Consider the following 22,803-nt stretch of genomic DNA (forward strand, 5'->3'; position numbering starts at 1 on the left):
AGGGGGAGGATGAGATTTTGTTCTGTGTCTCTCATTACCATGGAGAATGCAGAGCCTGGGAGGGTGGTGGAAGCAGGGTCAACAGGAACATCCAAACGGAATAGGCCAGACACTGAGAATGACAAGTGAGAGGTTAGACTAATGGGCTCACTCCCCCAAAGAGCACTCATGGATACAATGACCTTCCTCTTGGTTCTAGAATGGTGTAATTTTCAGGAAAGGAAAGGGTGTTAGAAACCTGGGGTTTGGCAGCACTCACAGCAGAACCCGTGACCAATATTTGATCAGCTTTTCGTGTGTCACTTTCAGGTGTGATATTCAGTGACGGGAAGTTGTGGCGGGAGAACCGAAAGTTTGTGATCTCAGCTCTCCGAGGCTTTGGCATGGGCAAGAAATCCATTGAAGACAGGATCAGTGAAGAGGCCAGCTTTCTTGTCAATGTGTTTGAGAGTCACAAGGGTGAGTGCTTGGTAGGTCATGACATGCTGGGATTCATGGTTCCCTCGAAATTGACATCTACAGAAAAGATTTTCACTTGAATAAAAGTGAGGTTCCTTCAGTTACATTAATACTGTTGGGGCAGTCAAATGTTAGCAGGCCCCAGAGACACTGGCCTTTGACGGACATTAATTATACTAAAGGTTATAGCAGTTCAAAACTGCATCATCAGCTTCACCACACCAAGGATGAGTACTCCCTGTGTGATGTACTCCATTCACAAAGCCTTTCACCACTATTGGACACTTTAAGTTAGGTTAGATTCGAAATATCCTTTGTCTGTTTTAGAGTCACAGAGTCATAGAGATGTACAGCACAGAAACAGACCCTTCGGTCCAACTCGTCCGTGCTGATCAGATATCCCAACCTATTCTTGTGCCATTTGCCAGCATTTGGTCCATATCCCTCTAATCCCTTCCTATTCATATACCCATCCAGATGCCTTTTAAATGCTGTAATTGTACCAGCCTCCACCACTTCCTCTGACAGCTCAATCCATACATGCACCACCCTCTGTGAAAAGGGCACCCCTTAGGCAAGTTTTAAATCTTAACCCTTTCAGCTTGAACTTTTGCCTCCAGTTTCGACTCCCTTATCCTGGGATAAAGACCTTGTCTATGCACCCTATCTATGCCCCTCATGATTTTATAAGCCCCTATAAGGTCACCCCTCAGCCTCCAATGCTCCAGGGAAAACAGCCCCAGCGTATTCAGCCTAACCCTATACCTCAAAACCTCCAACCCTGGCAACATCCTTGTAAATCTTTTCTGAACCCTTTCAAGTCTCACAACATCCTTCCTAAAGGATGGAGACTAGAATTGAATGCAGTATTCCAAAGTGGCCTAACCAATGTCCTATACAGCCACAACATGACCTCCCAACTCCTGTACGCGATACTCTGACCAATAAAGGAAAGCATACCAAATGCCTTCTTCACTATCCTATCTACCTGTGACTCAACTTTCAAGGAGCTATGAACCCACACTCCAAGGTCTCTTTGTTCAGCAACACTCTCCAGGACCTCACCAATAAGTGGACAAGTACTGCCCTAATTTGAATTTCCAAAATGAAGCACCTCACCTTTAACTAATTTAAAATCCATCTGCCACCCCTCGGCCCATCTGATCAAGGTCCTGTTGTACTCTGAGGTAGCCTTCTTCACTGTCCGCTACACCTTCAATTTTGCTGTCATCTGTGCACTTACTAACCATACCTCCTATGTTTAACAAAGCAGGAAAGGAGGGGAACTGGTCAAGGTAATTAAATTCCTGGCCAGAAGTTCTTTTTCAAAATAATTTGGTCACACAACATTTGTTTTTAATGATTCATAAAGAGTATTGATTTATGAACATTACCACAGTGGGAATTGTCCAGGAAGTTTAAAGATTTGATGAGCAATTGTTGTGCTCCCCAGTACCATTTGATGGACCCTCAGTGCAGTCACCTTGGTGAAAGAGAATCTAAGATTTTGGAACAATCAAAAGTAGCAGCTTTGGAGCCGATTTGAACTGAAATCACCCTAATCCTGACCCTGGATTCACATAAAATGCTGGCTCCCAGCACAAAGTGTGTACAATATGTCGTGAGGGATTCCATCACAGATAGAATCTTGTATCAGCAAACTGCATCTTATCCAACTTGATCTTTTTAAAAGACAACAATACTGGAAGTGTTTGTGGTATTTCCAGCTTCAGTTTTTCTCTGAAATACTATGTTTGTTCACAGGTCAGCCTTTTGAAACAGCACAGATTTTGAATTCGGCCGTGAGCAATATTATCTGTTCCATTCTATTTGGAGATCGCTTTGATTATGACGACAAAATATTTAACTCCCTCATAAACATGAACAATGAGATGACAACATTGACTGGAACAGCTTCAATACAAGTAATTATCTTTCCATATTACTGTACTTGGGATGATTATTTGCAATTTGGTGTGCATAATAATCCCCTCATCACTCCAATGCCAAACAATGACCATCTCCAGTAAGACTCCCACAGCTACCTGGATTACATCTCTTCCCACCCTACCTCTGTTGCTCCTGATGCGGTCTCCTTTACATTGGGGAGACTGGACGCCTTCTCACAGAGCGCTTTAGGGAACATCCCCGAGACTCCCGCAACAATCAATCACACCGCCCTGTGGCCCAATATTTCAACTCCCCCTCCCACTTTGCTGAGGACATGCAGGTCCTGGGTCTTCTCCACCACCACTCCCTCACCACCCGCCTGGAGGAAGAACGCCTCATCTTCCGTCTCAGAACACTTCAACCCCACGGCATCAATGTGCACTTCACCAGTTTCCTCATTTCCCTTCCCCCCACCTTACCCAAGTTCCAACCTTCCAGCTCAGCACCATCCCCATGACCTGTCCTACCTTCCTTCCCACCTATCCACTCCACCCTCCTCTCTGACCTTCATCCCCACCTCCATCTACCTATTGCACTATTGGCTACCTTCTCCCCAGCTCCACCCCCCCTCCCATTTATCTCTCCACTCTGGAGGCTCCCTGCCTTAATTCCCGATGAAGGGCTTTTGCCTGAAACGTCGATTTACCTGCTCCTTGGATGCTGCCTAACCTGCTGTGCTTTTCCAGCACCACTCTAATCTAGACTCTGATCTCCAGCATCTGCAGTCCTCACTGTTGCCATCTCCAATAAGAGACAATCTAACCACTGTCCCTTGGCATTCAGTGTTGCCATCACTGAATCCCCACTGTCAAACATCCTTGGGTTCACCATTGATCAGAAACTTAACTGGGCTTGCTACATAAGCACAATGGCTACAAGAGCAGGTCAGAGACTGGGAACAGTGCGATGAGGAACTCACCTCCTGACTCCCCAAAGCCTATCCACCATCTACAAGGCACGAGTCAGGAGTGTGATGGAATACTCCCCACTTGCCTGGATGGGTGCAGCTCCAATGACACTCAAGAAGCTTGACACCATCCACGACTCAGCAGCCCCCGCTTGATTGGTAGCACATCCACAAAACTCCACTCCATCTACCTCCGACGCTCAGTAGCAGGAGTGTGTACCATCTACAGGATGCACTGCAGAAATTCACCAAAGATCATCAGACAGAACCTTCCAAACCCCCAACCACTTCCATTTAGAAGCACAAGGACAGCAGATACATGGGAACACCACCTTCTGCAAGTTCCCCTCCAAGCCGCTCACCATCCTGACTTGTTCCTTCACTGTTGCTGGGCCAAAACCCTGGAATTCCCTCCCTAATGGTATTGTGGGTCTACCTACAGCAGGTGGACTGCAGCGGTTCAAGAAGGCAGCTCACCCCCCACTTCTCAAGGGGGCAACTAGGGACAGGCAATAAATGCTAGGCCCCTGCGTGAATAGAAAAACCTGAGCTATTACAGGTGCAGAGTGTTTTTAACATTATGTTTCAGTCAATTATATTAACATGTGACGGTCCCTGACATGGAATAAATTCACATGTAAATGCTGAAAAAGTAAGATTTATGTAAATCATTTTACATAATTGTTACTTGACTATGACGTCAATGAGAGAGAAGACACCAGTCTAGAATGACGATGTGAACAGAGAGGTCTTAGATACTACACTAGAGAGCTGTTTTAGAGATCCAGTGTGCAGACATAAAGAAAGGAGTGTTACAGTCCATAAGGAGTTGAAAACCCTCAATAGAGATGGGGTGGATGCAGCCACGGGGAGAGTGTTATATACAGGCCTCTCACAGCCACAACTGCTTCTGACTGGCAGCTGAAAGTGCAGGACACTATGTTGGTTTAAAGCACATGGTGGCAGTGAGGGATAAAGCCCTCAGAGACAGGATCTGGTGCTAGGAGAGGGTGCTGGGCACACAACAACATAAAAAGGGAAGACGGTAGGATGTTGTGAAGCTTGAAAGGGTTCAGAAAAGATTTGCAAAGACATTGCCAGGGTTGGAGGATTTGAGCTATAGGGAGAGACTGAATAGGCTGGGGTGGTTTTCCCTGAAGCGTCGGAGGCTGAGGGGTGACCTTATAGAGGTTTATAAAATCATGAGGGGCATGGATAGGGTAAATAGACTAGGTCTTTTCCCTGGTGTGGGGGAGTCCAGAACTAGAGGGCATAGGTTGTGGGTGAGAGGGGAAAGATATAAAAGGGACCTCAGGGGCAACGTTTTCAGACAGAGGGTGATGTGTGTGTGGAATTACCAGTGCCAGAAGGACGGATTGCACCAAAATTGGAAGGGGACTAATATACTGGCAGGGAGATTTGCTAGAGCTGCTCAGGAGAATTTAACCTAGTAAGGTGCTGGGGTGGGACCCAGGGAGATAGTGAGGAAAGAGATCAATCTGAGACTGGGACAGTTGTGAACAGAAGCGAGTCAAACAGTCAGGGCAGGCAGGGACAAGGAAGGACTAATACATTAAACTGCATTTATTTCAATGCAAGGATCCTAACAGGGAAGGCAGATGAACTCAGGGCATTGTTAGGAACATGGGACTGGGATATCATGGCAATTACAGAAACATGGCTCAGAGTTGGGCAGGACTGGCAGCTCAGTGTTCCAGGATACAAATGCTTCAGGTAGGATAGAAAGGGAGGCAAGAGAGGAGGGGGAGTGATGTCTTTGACAAGGGATAGCATTACAGCTGTACTGAGGGAGGATATTCACGGAAATACATCCAGGGAAGTTATTTTCACGGAACTGAGAAATAAGAAAGGGATGATCACCTTATTGGGATTGTATAATAGACCCCCTGATAGTCAGAGGGAAGTTGAGAAACAAACTTGTAAGGTGATGTCAGCTATCTGTAAGAATAATAGGGTGGTTATAGTAGGGGATTTTAACTTTCCAAACATAGACTGGGACTGCCATAGTGTTAAGGGTTTAGATGGAGAGGAATTTGTGAAGTGTGTCCAACAAAATAAAGCAGGACAGGTGACTGAGTGTAGTGGGGGAGCACTTTGGGTCCAGAATATTTTAATTCTATTAGATTTAAAATAGTGATGGAAAAGGATAGACCAAATCTAAACGTTGAAGTTCGAAATTGGAGAAATGTCAATTTTGACGGTATTAGGCAAAAAAGCTGATTGGGAGCAACTGTTCGCAGGTAAAGTGATGGCTGGAAAATGGGAAGCCTTCAGAAATGAGATAACAAGAATCCAGAGAAAGTATATTCCTGTCAGGGTGAAAGGGAAGGCTGGTAGGAATAGGGAATGTTGGATGACAAAAGAAATTGAGGATTTGGTAAAGAAACAGAAGGAAGCATATGTCAGGTATAGACAGGATCGATCGAGTGAATCCTTCGAAGAGTCTAAAGGCAGTAGGAGTTTACTTAAGAGGGAAATCAGGAGGGCAAAAAGGGGACATGAGATAACTTTGGCAAATAGAATTAAGGAGAATTCAAAATGTTTTTACAAATACATTAAGTACAAAAGGGTAACGAGAGAGAGAATAGGGCCCCTAAATGATCAGCAAGGCAGCCTTTGTGTGGAGCCACAGAAAATGGGGGAGATACTAAACGAGTATTTTCCATCAGTATTTAAGGTGGCAAAGGACATGGAAGATACATAATGTAGGGAAATAGAAGGTGACTTTATTGATGGAACAGCACAGCAGGTCAGGCAGCAACCAGGGAACAGGAGATTCGACGTTTCGGGCACAGGCCCTTCTTCACCCTGTCATTCCTGAAGAAGGGCCTGTGCCCGAAACGTCGAATCTCCTGTTCCCTGGATGCTGCCTGACCTGCTGTTCTGTTCCAGCAATAAAGTTTCAACTTTGATCTCCAGCATCTGCAGACCTCACTTTCTCCTCCAAATAGAAGGTGACATCTTGCAAAATGTCCAGATTACAGAGGAGGGAGTGCTGGATGTCTTGAAACGGTTAAAGGTGGATAAATCCCCAGGACCTGATCAGGTGTACCCTGGAACTCTGTGGGAAGCTGGGGAGGTGATTGATGAGCCTCTCGCTGAGATATTTGTAGCATCGATAGACACAGGTGAGGTGCTGATAAACTGGAGGTTGGCTAGTGGTGCCATTGTTTAAGAAGGGTGGTAAGGACGAGCCAGGGAACTATAGACCACTGAGCCTGGCATCAGTGGTGGGCAAGTTGTTGGAGGGACTCCTGAGGGACAGGATGTACATGTATTTGGAAAGGCAAAGACTGTCAACATGGCTTTATGCGTGTCTCACAAACTTGAAGAAGTAACAAAGAGGATTGATGAGGGCAGAGCAGTAGATGTGATCCATATGGACTTCAGTAAGACATTCAACAAGGTTTCCCATGGGAGACTGATTAGCAAGGTGAGGTCTCATGGAATACAGGAACTGGCTCAAAGGTAGAAGACAGAGGGTGGTGGTGGAGAGTTGTTTTTCAGAATGGAGGCCTGTGACCAGTGGAGTGCCACAAGGATCGGTCATGGGTCCTCTACTTTTTGTCATTTACATCAATGATTTGGATGCGAGCATAAGAGGGCAGTTAGTAAGTTTGCAAATGACACCAATATTGGAGGTGTAGTGGTCAACGAAGAAGGTTACCTCAGATTACAACAGGACCTTGATCAGATGGGCCAATGAGCTAAGAAGTGGCAGATGGAGTTTAATTCAGATAAATGTAATGTGCTGCATTTTGGGAAAGCAAATCTTAGCAGGACTTATACACTTAATGGTAAGGTCCCAGGGAGTGTTGCTGAACAAAGAGACCTTGGAGTGCAGGTTCATAGCTCCTTGAAAGTGAGGTTTCAGGTAGATAGGATAGTGAAGAAGGCATTTGGTATGCTTTCCTTTATTGATCAGAGTATTGAGTACTCCGGGAGGTCATGTTGCGGCTGTACAGGACATTGGTTAGGCCACTGTTCGAGTATTACGTGCAATTTTGGTCTCCTTCCTATTGGAAGGATGTTGTGAAACTTGAAAGCATTCAGAGAAGATTTACAAGGATGTTGCCAGGGTTGGAGGATTTGAGCGATGGGGAGAGGCTGAAAAGGCTGGGGCTGTTTTTCCTGGAGCGTCGGAGGCTGAGGGGTGAACTTATAGAGGTTTAGAGAATTATGATGGACATGGATAGGATAAATAGGCAAAGTCTTTTCCCTGGGGTGGGTGAGTCAAGAATTAGAGAGCATAGGTTTAGGGTGAGAGGGGAAAGATATAAAAGAGACCCAAGGGGCAACCTTTTCACGCAGAGGGTGGTACATATATGGAAAGAGCTGCCAGAGGATGTGATGGAGGCTGGTACAATTGCAACATTTAAGAGGCATTTGGATGGGTATATGAATAGAAGGGTGTGGAGGGATATGAGCCGGGTGCTGACAGGTGAGATTAGATTGGGTTGGGATATCTGATCGGCATGGACGGGTTGGACCGAAGGGTCTGTTTCTGTGCTGTACAGCTCTATGACTCTGTGAGTCTAAGTGGGACTAGATTAGACAATAGACAATAGGTGCAGGAGTAGGCCATTCTGCCCTTCGAGCCTGCACCACCATTCATTATGATCATGGCTGATCATCCTTAATCAGTATCCTGTTCCTGCCTTATCTCCATAACCCTTGATTCCACTTTCCTTGAGAGCTCTATCCAACTCTTTCTTAAATGAATCCAGAGACTGGGCCTCCACTGCCCTCTGGGGCAGAGCATTCCACACAGCCACCACTCTCTGGGTGAAGAAGTTTCTCCTCATCTCTGTCCTAAATGGTCTACCCTGTATTTTTAAGCTGTGTCCTCTGGTTCGGCACTCACCCATCAGCGGAAACATGTTTCCTGCCTCCAGAGTGTCCAATCCTTTAATAATCTTATATGTCTCATTCAGATCCCCTCTCAGCCTTCTAAACTCAAGGGTATACAAGCCCAGTCACTCCAGTTTTTCAGCGTAAGGTAGTCCCCCCATTCCAGGAATTGACCTCATGAACCTACGCTGCACTCCCTCAATAGCCAGAATGTCTTTCCTCAAATTTGGAGACCAGAACTGCACACAATACTCCAGGTGTGGTCTCACCAGGACCCTGTACAGCTGCAGAAGAATCTCTTTGCCTCAAACCTCAATCCCTCTTGTTATGATGGCCAGCATGCTATTAGCCTTCTTCACTTCTGCTGTACCTGCATGCTTACCTTCATTGACTGGTGTACCAGAACACCCTGATCTCTTTGTACTGCCCCTTTACCTAAATTGATTCCATTTAGGTAGTAATCTGCCTTCCTGTTCTTGCCACCAAAGTGGATAACCATACATTTATCCACATTAAACTGCATCTGCCATGCATCTGACCACTCACCTGACCTGTCCAGGTCACCCTGTAATCTCCTAACATCCTCCTCACATTTCACCCTGCCACCCAGCTTAGTATCATCAGCAAATTTGCTAATGTTATTACTAATACCATCTTCTATATCATTAATATATATTGTAAAAAGCTGTGGTCCCAGCACTGATCCCTGCGGTACCCCACTGGTCACTGCCTGCTATTCCAAAATGAAGCCATTTATCACTACTCTTTGTTTCCTATCCAAATACTAATCCAAGTTAGTACTTTGTCCCCAATACCATGCGCCCTAATTTTGCTCACTAACCTCCTATGTGGGACTTTATCAAAAGCTTTCTGGAAGTCCAGGTACACTACATCTACTGGATCTCCCTCGTCCATCTTCAGAGTTACATCCTCAAAAACTTCCAGAAGATTAGTCAAGCGTGATTTCCCCTTCATAAATCCATGCTGACTCTGTCCTATCCTGTTACTACTATTCAGATGTGTCGTAATTTCATCCTTTATAATAGACTCCAGCACCTTTCCCACCAGTGAGGTCAGGCTAACTGGTCTATAATTTCCTGCTTTCTCTCTCCCACCTTTCTTAAAAAGTGGTACAACATTAGCCACCCTCCAATTCGCAAGAACTGATCCCGAATCTATCGAACTCTGGAAAATAATCACCAATGCATCTGCGATTTCTCGAGCCACCTCCTTCAGTACCCTGGGATGTAGACCATTAGGCCCTGGGGACTTATCAACCTTCAGACCTAACAGTCTCTCCAACACCAATTCCTGGCAAATATAAATTCCCTTCAGTTCAGGTCCTTCAGCCAATGTTACCTCAGGGAGATTGCTTGTGTCTTCCCCAGTGAACACAGATCTGAAGTACCAATTCAATTCTTCTGCCATTTCTTTGTTCCCCGTAATATATTCCCCTGTTTCTGTCTTCAAAGGCCCAATTTTAGTCTTAACCATTTTTTTGCCTTTCACATACCTAAAAAAACTTTTACTATCCTCCTTTATATTATTGGCCAGTTTACCTTTGTACCTCATTTTTTCTCTGCGTATTTCCTTCTTAGTAATCCTCTGTTGTTCTTTAAAAGCTTCCCAGTCCTCCGTTTTCCTACTCATCTTTGCTATGTTATACTTTTTCTCTTTTAACTTTATATGTTTCTTAACTTCCCTCGTCAGCCACGGCCACCCATGCCTCCTCCTGGGATCTTTCTTCCTTTTTAGAATGAACTGATCCTGCAACTTTTGCATTATACACAGAAATATCCGCCATTGTTCCTCCACTGTCATCCCTGCTAAGGTATTGCACCATTGAACTTTGGCCAGCTCCTTCCTCATAGCTCCATAGTTCCCTGTATTCAACTGAAATATTGTCACTTCCGATTGTACCCTCTCCCTCTCAAATTGCAGACTGAAGCTTATTGTATTATGGTCACTACTTCCCAATGGCTCCTTCACTTCGAGGTCCCTGATCAATTCTGGTTCGTTGCACAATACCAGATCCAGAATTGCCTTCTCCCTGGTAGGCTCCAGCACCAGCTGTTCTAAGAATCCATCTCTGAGGCACTCCACAAAGTCTCTTTCTTGAGGTCCAATACTATCCTGATTCTCCCAGTCTACCTGCATGTTGAAATCCCCCATAACAACTGTAGTAACATCTTTGCCACAGGCCAATTTCAGCTCCTGATTCAACTTACATCCGACATCCAGTCTACTGTTTGGGGGCCTGTAGATAACTCCCAAGAGGGTCTTTTTACCCTTAGAATTTCTCAGCTCTATCCATACTGACTCTACATCCCCTGATTCTAGGGCCCCCGTGCAAGGGACTGAATATCATCCCTTACCAACATGGCCACCCCACCCCCTCTGCCCGTCAGTCTGTCCTTACGATAGCACGTGTAGCCTTGAATATTCATTTCCCAGGCCCTGTCCACTTGAAGCCATGTCTCAGTAATCCCCACAATATCGTATCTGCCAATTTCCAAAAGAGCCTCAAGTTCATCCATTTTATTTCTAATGCTTCGTGCATTCATGTATAGTATTTTTAATTTGTTACTGCCCTCACCCTTCCCATCAACTCCTATTTCACTCAACCTTACAGCATGATCCCTTTTTGAGTTTTCTGCCTCATTGATACAGTTGTCTTTCTTGACTTCTCTTGTTCTAACTTTCCCTTCAATTTCCTTCTTAAACTTCCAGTTTGTCCCCTCCCCCCTGCTACTTAGTTTAAATGTAGCTGTGTTGCAGTAGCAAACCTGCCAGCCAGAATGCTGGTCCCTAACCTATTAAGGTGCAAACCGTCTCTCTTGTAGAATTTATGCTTACCACAAAACATACCCCAGTGATCCAAGAATTTAAATCCTTGCTTCCTGCACCAGTTCCCCAGCCACACGTTCAAGTCCATTATCTCCTTGTTCCTGGCCTCTCCAGCCCGAGGAACTGGAAGCAAACCGGAGCTAACCACCCTGGACACCCTGCTTTTCAGCCTTCTTCCTAGTTCTCTGAAGTCCCGCTGTAGTATGTTCCTCCCCTTCTTCCCGACATCATTAGTGCCGACATGTACCACCACCTCTAGCTCTTCACCTTCGTCCTTGAGGATTTCCTGCACTCTGTCTGTGATGTCTTTAACCCTGGCACCAGGAAGGCAACACACCATCCTTAAGTCCCGTCTGCTGCCTCAAAAACCCCGGTCAGTTCCTCTCACTATGGAGTCCCCTATTACCACGGCTCTGTGCAATGCCCGACTCTTCCGCTCTGCCTCTACTGATTGACAGACCTGGCCGCTTCGCGGACTGGCAGTGTCATCTGTCTCTACTGTTTCCAAACGATTCAACTTGTTCCTGACAGGTACATCCCCCGGGGTCTCTTGCACCTGTCACCTCTCTGCCTTCCTCATCGTCTGCTCTCTTCTGCTCTCTTCTGGTACGATTGGTGAAATAACCTCGCTGAAGGTCTTCTCCAGAAAGATCTCATTCTCTCGGACGGGCCTCAGGTCCTCGAGTTCTTTCATCAGTGCTGCAATATGCTCTGTCAGTAGCTGAACATGCACACACTTTCCACACTTATACGAGCCAGACACACCAGAGTCATTGACCTCCCACATCAAGCACGTAGCACACTGAACTAGCTGGGCAGTCATGTCTTCACCCTCTTCAACTGTGGCGTAATCACTTCACTCAACCTCCTTGTCAAAGACTCCTGAGCTAAAGCCTCACTCTTCAATCCACAGGAACTTCCTTGGACCCTCTTTCTGGGGCAAGTCTGTGGACTTTTAATTTTGGTTAGAGGAGGCGGGTGGGAGGGAGGCCCTACTTTGTAGGACCTGTGGTCTAGAACACACCCACTCAAATAATAGTCACTTGCCCTTGCAAGACTTCAAAGGCGAAGCTGAGAAAAAAATGGGAAGACTCCAAATGGTGCAGACCAAGACTTTGAAACAAAAAGATAGAAAACCCAAAAGCAAGGGGGAAAAGACTCCAGAAGAAATTGCTGCGAAGCCATGACCAACAATCCCCTGGACAGTGACAAGATGGGACCAGATCACTTTGACAGTATTTCAGAAAAAGCCTCAGGTCAGCCAGGCGTTTGAAGTCTGTGGGGATAGCGAGAGAGCAGCCTTGCCTCACTGAAAAATCAGAAGATCAATAACGAGGTGAGAGGTGGGAGCCCCTCGGAACAGTTACACATCAGAACGATGCCATTCAGCCCTTGGATGAATAATGTCACCACCCGGTCAAATTCCACTTTCCGTGATCCAGTCCATTTCCTTGCAGGTTACAGTGTGTCCAGTGCGGATGCAGGCTCCTTTCCAGCGATTTCCCACCTCAGCAACCAAACTGGGCAGCAGATTCCAGACTCCCAACACCCTGTGGCTGGGAAAATGTTTTTCCTTGAGTCCTTTTTAATCTTTCCACCAATCACCGTAAAGTCGTGTGCCCAATTTTTGGCCTCTCTGTGAGGTAACCTGGGTCCTCCCTATCCACTCCATCCCAGCCCCTTATTATTTTCTATTAAGTCACCCCTCTATTCTAACCCCTCAACCTCCTGCGTTCCGGTGAAAACAAACCCAGTCTATCCAACCTTTCTTCATCGCTAATCAGTTAATTCCATCCTCCCAGACTTTACATATTTCTCCTTTTTCTTTTTGACCAAGGTCATGCAAGGTTCATGTAACTTGCCATTCCTGTTCCAATTTTTAAAAAAATTCCCAAGGCCTCACCGGACTCACAATGTTTACTCTGCTTTTTTCTCACTGATGTGGCCAGACGCACTGAGTTTCTCCAGAAATTCCTGCTTTTGTTTCCGATTTCCAGCAGCTCTTTGTTTTATGTCACCATAAGTTACTTGGCCAACTCATCAACTACAGACGGACAGTCACTTATCAACTCAAGGCCTGAACTTATTGGTTATGTTCTTGTTCCAATCCAGCTGTACAATTCTTATCCATCTCTGGGATTTCTGATTCCGGCTCGCAGGAAGATGATTGAAACTCGAGATAAGATGATGGAAATCTTCGACAGTTTCTTCAAAGCGGCTGAAGAAACCTTGAGTGAGAACAGCATTCAGACCCTAAACGAGGCCTTAATTCTGAGGCATCAGCAGGTACAGTGACACACCTTTTCAGCAGTAAGGGGAATCTCCCCAGATTTCAGACTCCATACCGGGACTTTGTGGGTTTTGATGGAGGAAGATTCCGTGTTAAACATCTGTTAATATGTCACTCAGTGCTGCCCCTAGTTTCTGGATGGAACTACGAATGTGTAGCTTCAAGCGCTCACTGTATCTGATCATTTCTCTGATCGTAGTGCTCATGACATCATGTGGATGTTTGTGTCCAGGATGTAGCATTGGTTTCAGACATGGGATGTGAGTGACAGGGGCTGGGCCAGCATTTATGACCCAGAGGGCAGTGGGGTCACCCACATTGCTGTGGGTCTGGAGTCACATGTAGGCCAGACCAGGTAAGACTGGCAGATTTCCTTTCCTCAGGGTTATCAGTGAACCAGATGGATTTTTTACAACAATCGACAGTTTGATACATGATCATCATTAGACTAGCTATAAACTGCAGATTTTTATTCAAGTTTCACCATATGCCATGGTGGGTTTTGAACACATGTAGGGGCATGGGTACATTAGCCTGGCATATGGATGATGATTCCAGTGACATTACGATTACACATCCCTGAAGGATGTATGAGTTTCAATCTCGCAATTTACAACGTGAGAGAGATGTCTTCTCAAAATATAATTGGTGAGGAGCTTCTACTTATTTTACACGTTATTTTCCCTGAATAACGTCCCTCAAATTACACCTGGATGTGTTGTTGAGTGCTTTGGAGCCATCCTCTGCTCATGTTGTCTGGGATGTCAATCTCTTTGAGACAAATGAATTTAAACCTCACATCCATTAAGACCAGCCCTTCATCTCTGCTGTGCTGCCAGAGTGGATTGAAGTCTAATGGTGAACTTAGACAGGAGAGACAACTTTCCTTCAGAGAATTGTAGGGTGTTACAGGACAGAAGGAGGTCATTTGGCCCATCAAATCGATGGCTGCTCCCAGGTAGAGCTATCCCACTCCCCTATTCTTTCCCCACAGCCCATCACTCATTTCCCTTCAAGTATTTATCCACCTCTTACAAATAAGACCACAGACCGTAAAACATAGGAGCAGAGAAGGGCCTTTCAGCCCATCAAATCTGTTCTGTCATTCGGTGAGATCATGATAGCCTCAACTCCACTTGCCTGCCTTTACCCCACAATCAACTCAGAGAAAGTGAGGCCTGCAGATCCCGGAGATCGGAGTCGAAGAGTGTGACACTGGGAAAGCACAGCAGGTCAGGCAGCATCCCAGGAGCAGGGGAATCGACGTTTCGAGCATGAGGGCACACATTCCTGATGAAGAGTTTATGCTCGGAACATTAACCCTCCTGCTCCTGGGATGCTGTCTGACCGGCTGTGCTTTTCCAGCACCACGTTTCTTTGACTCTTTACCCCATAACCCTTGGTTCTCTCACTGATTCAAAACCTTCCTATCTCAGTCTTTCATACGCTTAACGATCCAGCCTCAACAGCCCCCTGACCCTTCCTGTCCACTCATTATCGAGATGTTACTCTGAGTCTGTCTCCACCGCTGTCTTCAGAGTGGAAGCCCCATCACTTAATAGACGGTGCAGGTAAAACAGACATTCCTTCCTGTCAGCTCTGCGGGGTCTCTTGGAAATCACCTGAAATCCCGAGTCCACTGACCTCCCACCCTCCCCCCAACCCCAGTTTGACTTTACTCTTCCAAACAAAACCATTCATGCCTTTGAACGGTTCCATTCAGTTTCCCCTCAGCCTTCTTCATTCTGAGGGGAATAAACAAACCCCACCATGCTCATACCCCCCCCAGCTCCCACAGTCTCTCTGCCGTCCCGGCAATTGGTACAACACTCAGGAATACATTTATTCTTCACGGAATATTCTGCCCCCACCGCACAGCTCCAAGATCCTTCTCAAAGTGTAATGTCACAATGGATACAGTGCACCAGCTGAAGCTATGCCAGGCTTCCTTTCCCCCTATGTAGAGGTTTAAGGTCACTTCCTCACCCTTGTACTCCCTGACAATAAAGAGCCAAAGACTTTGTCTGATTCTTTTCTAAGGGGCCTCTCGATTGGCTGTGCCAACTTCGGATATTATGCAAACCAACAGCTGCCTCCCAAAGTCTGACCCCAGGGTGAGTGGGATTTAATCATCACCAACCTCTCTCCCCGTGCCCCTCCCCCACCCCGCAAACCCCAGGAAGTGCCTTTGGAGACCGTGGGACATTTTGACACCATGGTAGGGCGTGCAGCTGAGTTGGGCTCCTCTCAGCTCAAGGCGAGGAGGTCGGAGGGCAGCGTTCCTGTCCACAGGAGCCTTTCTGAAGCCAAGGCCTAGCTGAAGGCCTCACCCCACCACCTCAGGTATCATACTCCTGGGAGGCCAGGACTTCCAAGTCTGTCCTTACCCTCCACCTTGGGACTCATGGGTGACAAATATCAGAATGGGATATTCTTTATGCTCAGGCACATCATGACCAATCAAAAGACTACTCTGAGCGATAGGGAGAGGGAAGGTGTCCCATCTCTGCTTTCAACTTCCCAATTCATTGTCTGCTAGCACTTCATTTTGTGTTTGAGTTCAAATCATAGATCAGGCCGTTTGACCCATCGAGTCGACATCAACCCTCCAAAGAGCATCCAACCCAGACCCATCCACCTATCCCTGCACTTCCCATGGCTAATCCACCTAGCCTGCACATCCATGGACACGACGGGGCAATTTAGCACTGCCAACCCACCCTAACCTGCACAACTTTGGACTGTGGGAGGAAACCGGAACACCCGAAGGAAAACCCGTTCAGACACGGGGAAGAATGAACAAACTCCGCATGGACAGTTGTCTGAAGGTGGGATCGAACCCGGCTCCCTGGCGCCGTGAGGCAAGTGGTGCTAACCACTGACCCACCGTGCCACCCTTTCAATAACTCTTCTTTCAATAACTCCCGAAGCCTGTTCTCTGTGAAGGAGCTGACAATATCCTGACAGTGATTTCTATCTTCATGGGATGGGGCCAGCTTTTTTGCTCATTTAGTTGGCAGTTAAGAGTCAACCACATAGCTCTGTGTTTGGAGTTATATGTAGACCAGACCAGGTAAGGATGGCCAATTTTCTTCCCGGAGGGACATGAATGAACCAGATTGGCTTCAACGACAGGAGGTTTACAATTGCCATTCGATTAGCTTTTAATTCCAGATTTTCATTCAATTCAGGTTTTGCAGTCTGCCACAGCAGGACTCCCCCAGCGTATTAGTTCGGAAGAAGGACAGGCCAGACATGAAACATTAACACTGTTTCCCCCTTCATAGATGGTGCCTGACCTGCTGAATTTCTCCAGCACTTTCTGGTCTTCTCTCAGATTGACAGCATCCACAGTTATACCCCCAGAATACGAGCCTGGGGTTCTGAACCAGTAATCCCTGTGACATTCCCACAACATCACGACTTCACAATCGGGCTTTGAGAACAATCAGCCTACACTCAGCCCCTTCCGTTCTCCCATTCCCACAAACCTAAACCAACTCTTTCAAATCGCAGTGGGCATCACAGGGGGGTAGAATAATCAATTCCGGACAGTGCAGATGGAAGCCATTTGGCCCATTGGGTCTGTGCTATCCCTCCGAACAGCATCCTACCCTTCCCTGTAACCCTGCATTTTCTGTGGCCAATCCACTGAACCTGCACATCTTTGGACTGTGGGAGGGAACCGGAATTACCAGCGAAAACCCACATCGACACGGGCAGAACGTGCAAACTCCACGCAGTCACCCAAGGAACCCAGCTCCCTGGTGCTGTGGGGAGGCAGTGGTAACCACTGTACTGCCTATTTATTGCCCCTCCCAAATTGTCCAGAGGGCAGGAAAGAGTCAACCATCTTTCAGTGGCTAAAAGCAAATTACTGCAGATGCTGGAATCTGAAACCAAAAGAGAAAATGCTGGAAAATCTTATCAGGTCTGGCAGCATCTGTAAGGAGAGAAAAGAGCTGATGTTTTGAGTCAAAGCTTTGACAAAGGGTCAGTTAGACTCGAAACATCAGCTTTTTTCTCTCCTTACAGATGCTGCCAGACCTGCTGAGATTTTCCAGCATTTTCTCTTTTTTGTTATCTTTCAGTGGCTCTGCCTTCGTGTATAGGCGAGACTAGGTAAGAATCCAGATGTTCCCTTCCACATCGGAACCAGGTGGGCTTTCACAGCAAGGCCAGCTCTTTATTCCAGATTTTATTGGATTAAAATTTCACCATCAGCCACAGGTGGGATTTGAACCCATGTTCACAGAACATTGACCTGGGGTTAGCTGGATTCCCAGGCCAGTGACTTTACCCCTTGCACCGCTGTCTGTCTGAGGTGATCCAGTGACTATCTATGGTGAAGACCTGAGTGTAACACTGGCAGTGCCCACCACTTTGATTGGCTGGCAGGTTCATCATTCCCACCCTGGGCTGAAATGGGCCATAGGCCTGAGGCTTCCCAAGTTAGCTCCTGACTGCAATGGAATAGCTCCTGATGGAAAGCCACCCAGGTTTCCCATCGGTTTTCCACTCGGTATCTGTGGTCAATGTCGATTCCCATCTGCTCTGTCTCCTTCTGCATTGACTTTAGAATCAAATGGTTGACTCCATATTGTCTTTCCCTCATTCTTCATAGAAAAGTGTATCACTTCACCATTCTTTCTGGTCACTTTCGTCTGTCCATTTTACCAATCCACCTTTGACGCCCTAAAGTTTGTTAATATCTTGTTCACTGCTGAATATATTGCTGACTTCTGTCAAGTGTACAAAAGTAGTAATGAATATAGCCTGCATACCCAAGTCTTACTCCTCAATATATTACCTTTCATGTCATTGAGATGTCCCAAAGCATTCTACAGAGAAGGATTGATTTTTAAAATGTGACGTTTGTTGTAACACAGGGGAATGAGTTAATGAATTTGTGTACAGCAAGGCCCCACACTAATAACAGTGATAATGACCAGATCACTCTTTTGGTAGAAGTGTAAACATTGGCTAAGATACCAATGAAGAGCTTCTCTGTCCTTGTTAAATTAATAACATAATGTTTTACATGTACCCAGAGTCTTGGAGATGTACAGCATCGAAACAGATCCTTCGCTCCAACTCATCCATGCTGATCAGATATCCTGAATTAATCAACTCCCATTTGCCAGCACTTGGCCCATATCCCCCTAAACCCTTCCTATTCATATGCCCATCCAGATGCCTTTTAAATGCTGTAATTGTACCAGCCTCCACCACTTCCTCTGGCAGCTCATTCCACACATGCACCACTCTCTGTGTGAAGAAGTTGCCCCTTCGGTCCCTTTTAAATCTTTCCCCTCTCTCCTTAAACCTGTGCCCTCTACTTTTGGACTCCTCACGCTTGGAAAAGGACCTTGGCTTTTCACCATATCCATACCCCTCATGATGTTATAAACCTCGATGAGTTCACCACTCAACCTCCGACGCTCCAGAGAAAACAGCCCCAGCCCATTCAGCCTCTCCCTGTAGCTGAAACCCTCCACCCTGGCAACATCCTTGTAAATCTTTTCTGAATCCTTTCAGGTTTCACCACATCCTTCCCTGAGCAGGGAGACCAGGATTACACCTGTGTTTAATCAGATAAATAGTTCATGTGAAAGGCAGCACCTCTGATAGTGCAGCACCCTCTCAGAACTGAGCTGAAATTTCAGCTGAGGATGTGCACTCAGATTTGTGAAGTGTGGCCTGAAGTCATGAAATCCTGACTCTGAGCAAGACAGCCACTGCCCCCAATGACACAGACCCGTCCAGCAATATACACACTCAAATATTTCCCCCAAGAACGTGGTACCTTCTCCTTTATTCTGCCGTAGTTGTGGGTATGTTCGCCCCGAGCTGGGAAGTTGATTTGCTGACGTTCCGTTCCCTGTCTCGGTGACACCTTCAGTGCCTTGGAGCCTCCTGGGAAGTGCTGCTGGACTGTGTCGTCTGGAATGTATTTGGTTAAGGTTCCTGCTGCGTCCGGTTGCACTAAAATATTTCTGTCAAGAATGTGGCAGCTTCTTCTTGATTCTATTTTGTCTTGAAGGAATCAAAAGGCCAAGCCTTGGAAATTCAGAAGAAGGACATGCTGATTACAATCATTGACCTGTTTGGTGCTGGCACAGAAACCACTTCCACCACCGTGTGCTGGGGACTCCTTCTCATGATGAAATATCCGGATATCCAGAGTAAGGGAATCACTAACTTTGTGTTTGTTAGTTGTTGTTGGTGTCCAAACTGTTACTTGATCATATGGATAGGACTATCGAGGTCAGTAGTGAACTAGGCCCATGGTCAGTGTGAAATTGGTCAACTGGTTAGTCTCAGGAAGAGCTGATGGTGAGTGAGTCAGCAAGTGGAGTCTTTCTGAAATTGAGTTGAACCCAAGGTAACTCCCCCAGGCATGACGTGCACTGCAGATTCAGAGATTATACCCAGTGTGACACTCATAACAACGTGATATCAATGTCAAAACTGCCATAAAGCTCATGCTATGGATGTCTCGCCTAAGCCTCCCCCCAAATTCTGGAATCTTCTGTCTGAAAGCCTAATATACTACTCTGTTTATTCTGTTCGCTCATAACCTCTCCAAAGGTAAACAGAACTCTCCAGGAAGTCTCGCTCTTTCTCTAATACTCTACTTTAAGAAAACTCACCACAGTGACAGAAATACTTACGAGTTAATCATTAAACCCCTTCAGACACAAGGAAAATCCAAATGCCACTGGTTCAAAATTCAAAAATCCAAATAGACTGTATCACACACCTTACTTCACGCACAGATGATTGGAGTTAAGAGTCATGGAGCTCTACAGCACAATAAAAGGTCCTTTGGGTCTGTGCTGGTTAGAATCAGCAACCAAATTATTCTAATCTCAATTACCAGAGCCATGTTTACCTGATGTTATGAGATGTTGCTTTAAGAAGGATTTGTCCTTTTGAAAGCAAATGTTGCAAAATAGAAGCCCAGCGGTCTGCTCTGAGCCCAGCGAGCTTTGTTTTTTTTAAATGTTGGAACAATAGAAGCAGCCGGAAGGGGTGGTGTCAAGCTCCCACAGAACCAGGATTTTAGTTTAACTTTCAGTCGTGTTGGGGTTTGGAAGCTGCTACACATCTCTCCCTGTTAAAGCAAAATGCTTGAGTTCTCTCTCAGAGTTATCACTGGATGGACTGGACTAGAGAATTGCGCGTGAGATAATCTGTTTCACTGAATTTGTCTTTGCCAAGTGTGTGTTTATGGGATGTTACTATCTTGGAACAGCTAATCAGTAGTAGTTAGCATATATATTATCTCATGAAGCAATTCAATAGAGTCACAGTTAAATTAATTTTTAGAATTTCTTATTTGTCTGTATTTGAACAGGGTTTTAAGAATAAAGTGTGTTTTCTTTCAAGCCTAGTAGTTTGACCAGTTAAATTGTACCCGGAACGCACTTGCCTTTAAAAATAAGAAAATGTTGGGGGTTTAGGCTATCTTCTTAATGTATTTTGAGCGGGTTTGGTGTGGTCTGTAACACTGGGGATCGCATGTGCACTTCTTAAATATTCTGAGGGTTTCTACAGAAATATCAGGAACCCAACAAGAACTTGCTGAGCTTCTTTCAGCCAGATTCACATGGACTGATGGCGAGAAGGGTTTGCGGAGATGAGAATGGCCAATGATACCAATAAACATGTTTCAGAAGCAAGGGCAAGGCAACCTTTCAGAAAATGTCAAAACGATTTCCTTCATCTCGACCTCAATGTAACTGGTTGTAGACAAGCGTGCTGCACGAGAGAACAAAGCAGTGGCAGGCCTCCTGGACATCACCAAGGTCTCTCATTGTAATTCAGAGCAGAACGATCTCTCTCACATTCAACTTGGCAAGGTATTTCCTGCAATACAATGCATCCTGTTGGTACAGTACCTTAAGGCATTGGTTGATTTAGGTCACTTTACACAGGCAGTCCCTTGGAATGGCTTGTTGTCAATCCAGTTCAATAGCTCAGCAATAAGTCTCATGTGTGACCTGATGACTTGGCCACACATGGGTCAGGGGTCAGAGAGTTTAGTTCCTTAGCCGATCTCTTTGATACTTGAACTTCACCCCCATGTGTTCCCGATGAACTCTCGCGAATTGTTCTGGGAACAACAAATGCTGGGGATCACAGCGGGTCAGACAGCATCCATGGAGAGGGAGGAAGCTAATGTTTTGAGTCGAGAGCTGCTCAGCCCAGCTCTGACAAAGAGTCATCTGGACTTGAAAAGTCAGCTTCCTCTTTCTCCACGGCTGCTGTCTGACCCGCTGTGATTCCCAGCGTTTGTTGTTTTCAGTCCAGACTCCGGCCTCTGCAGGAATTTGCTCCTCTCTTGGATTGTTTGTTTGCTTCCTGAACACACTGTCTCCTCGTTACTTGGTCACAGTCCAGGGGCCTGAAACCTTTGACCCCTTCTGGGCTGCTTTTGAGGAAACCCCGAAAGCGTTTCCACCCGGGGTCCTCCTGTCTTGGGTGAGTTCTGAGCCGAGCAGGTATTTTCATAGACATTTAGGCTCAGTAAATATCCACTTGCAATGGAATCCTTCTCAATGGTAATAAATATCTGTCACTCCAAAATTGGCATGGAATTATTTTAGAAGTGTTGTCCAATTGTCTTCACAAGTAAATGGATGAGTGCAACTCTGACAGCACTCAAGAAGCTTCACACCACCCAGGGACAAAGCAGCCCCCGCTTGATTGGCCCCACATCCACAAGCATCAACTCCATCCACCACCGGCACTCAGTAGCAGTACTGTGTACCATCGATAAGATGCACTGCAGCAATTCACCACAAATCTGTAAACAGCCTTCCAAGCCCATCTAGAAGGACAGGGGCAGCAGATACATGGCAACACCATCACTTGCAAGTTCCCCTCCAAGCCACTCGCCATCCTGACTGGGAAATATATCCCTGTTCCTTCAGTGTCACTGGGTCAAATTCCTGGAACTCCATCTCTAGCAGCATTGCAGGTCTCACTCCAACAGGTGGACTGCAGCGGATCAAGAAGGCAGCTCACCATCACCTTCTCGAGGGGCAACTAGGGACGGGCAACAAATGCTGGCCGAGCCAGCAACGTGCCCATCCCATGAGTGAAAAATAAAATGATAACATTGACCTTGAAGGTTAGCAGACAGTGACCCAAATACAACCACTCGCTTGTTGTATGTATTTGGCTTTTGTGTTTATTGAAGTTGATGAATATCCAATGGGGAACATAAGACACATTGATCGCGCCTAATTTCTGTCACTGATGAATTTCTATCCCGTTGTTTGACAGCAGTTTCCCCAATCCAAGCTTTCTCTATTTCAGGGAAAGTTCAGGAAGAAATCGATCAGGTGATAGGAGCCGGACGTGCCCCTGTAACCGAAGACCGAAAGCGAATGCCTTACACTGAGGCTGTGATTCACGAAATCCAGAGATTTGCCAACATCGTCCCCATGAACCTTCCTCATTCAACAAC

General features: G+C 46.1%; 1 protein-coding gene across 1 annotated transcript in view; it reads left to right on the plus strand.

The window, feature by feature from the left end:
* Window positions 1-22,803, plus strand: part of LOC148140604 (cytochrome P450 2K1-like) — a 38,753-nt gene that overhangs the window by 8,600 nt on the left and 7,350 nt on the right. Inside the window, exons 3-7 of the mRNA XM_087979467.1 lie at window positions 310-459; window positions 2,224-2,384; window positions 13,148-13,321; window positions 19,369-19,510; window positions 22,653-22,803. The exon at window positions 22,653-22,803 is cut by the window's right edge and continues 37 nt beyond it. Of these exons, the coding sequence (XP_087835593.1) occupies window positions 310-459; window positions 2,224-2,384; window positions 13,148-13,321; window positions 19,369-19,510; window positions 22,653-22,803 (778 nt within the window). The remainder of the gene's footprint in view (window positions 1-309; window positions 460-2,223; window positions 2,385-13,147; window positions 13,322-19,368; window positions 19,511-22,652) is intronic.

The sequence above is a fragment of the Chiloscyllium plagiosum genome, unplaced genomic scaffold (assembly GCF_037043375.1).
Source record: "Chiloscyllium plagiosum isolate Xiang-an unplaced genomic scaffold, Cpla_swu_hap1 HiC_scaffold_35, whole genome shotgun sequence".
In the NCBI taxonomy this organism is placed as follows: Eukaryota; Metazoa; Chordata; class Chondrichthyes; order Orectolobiformes; family Hemiscylliidae; genus Chiloscyllium; species Chiloscyllium plagiosum.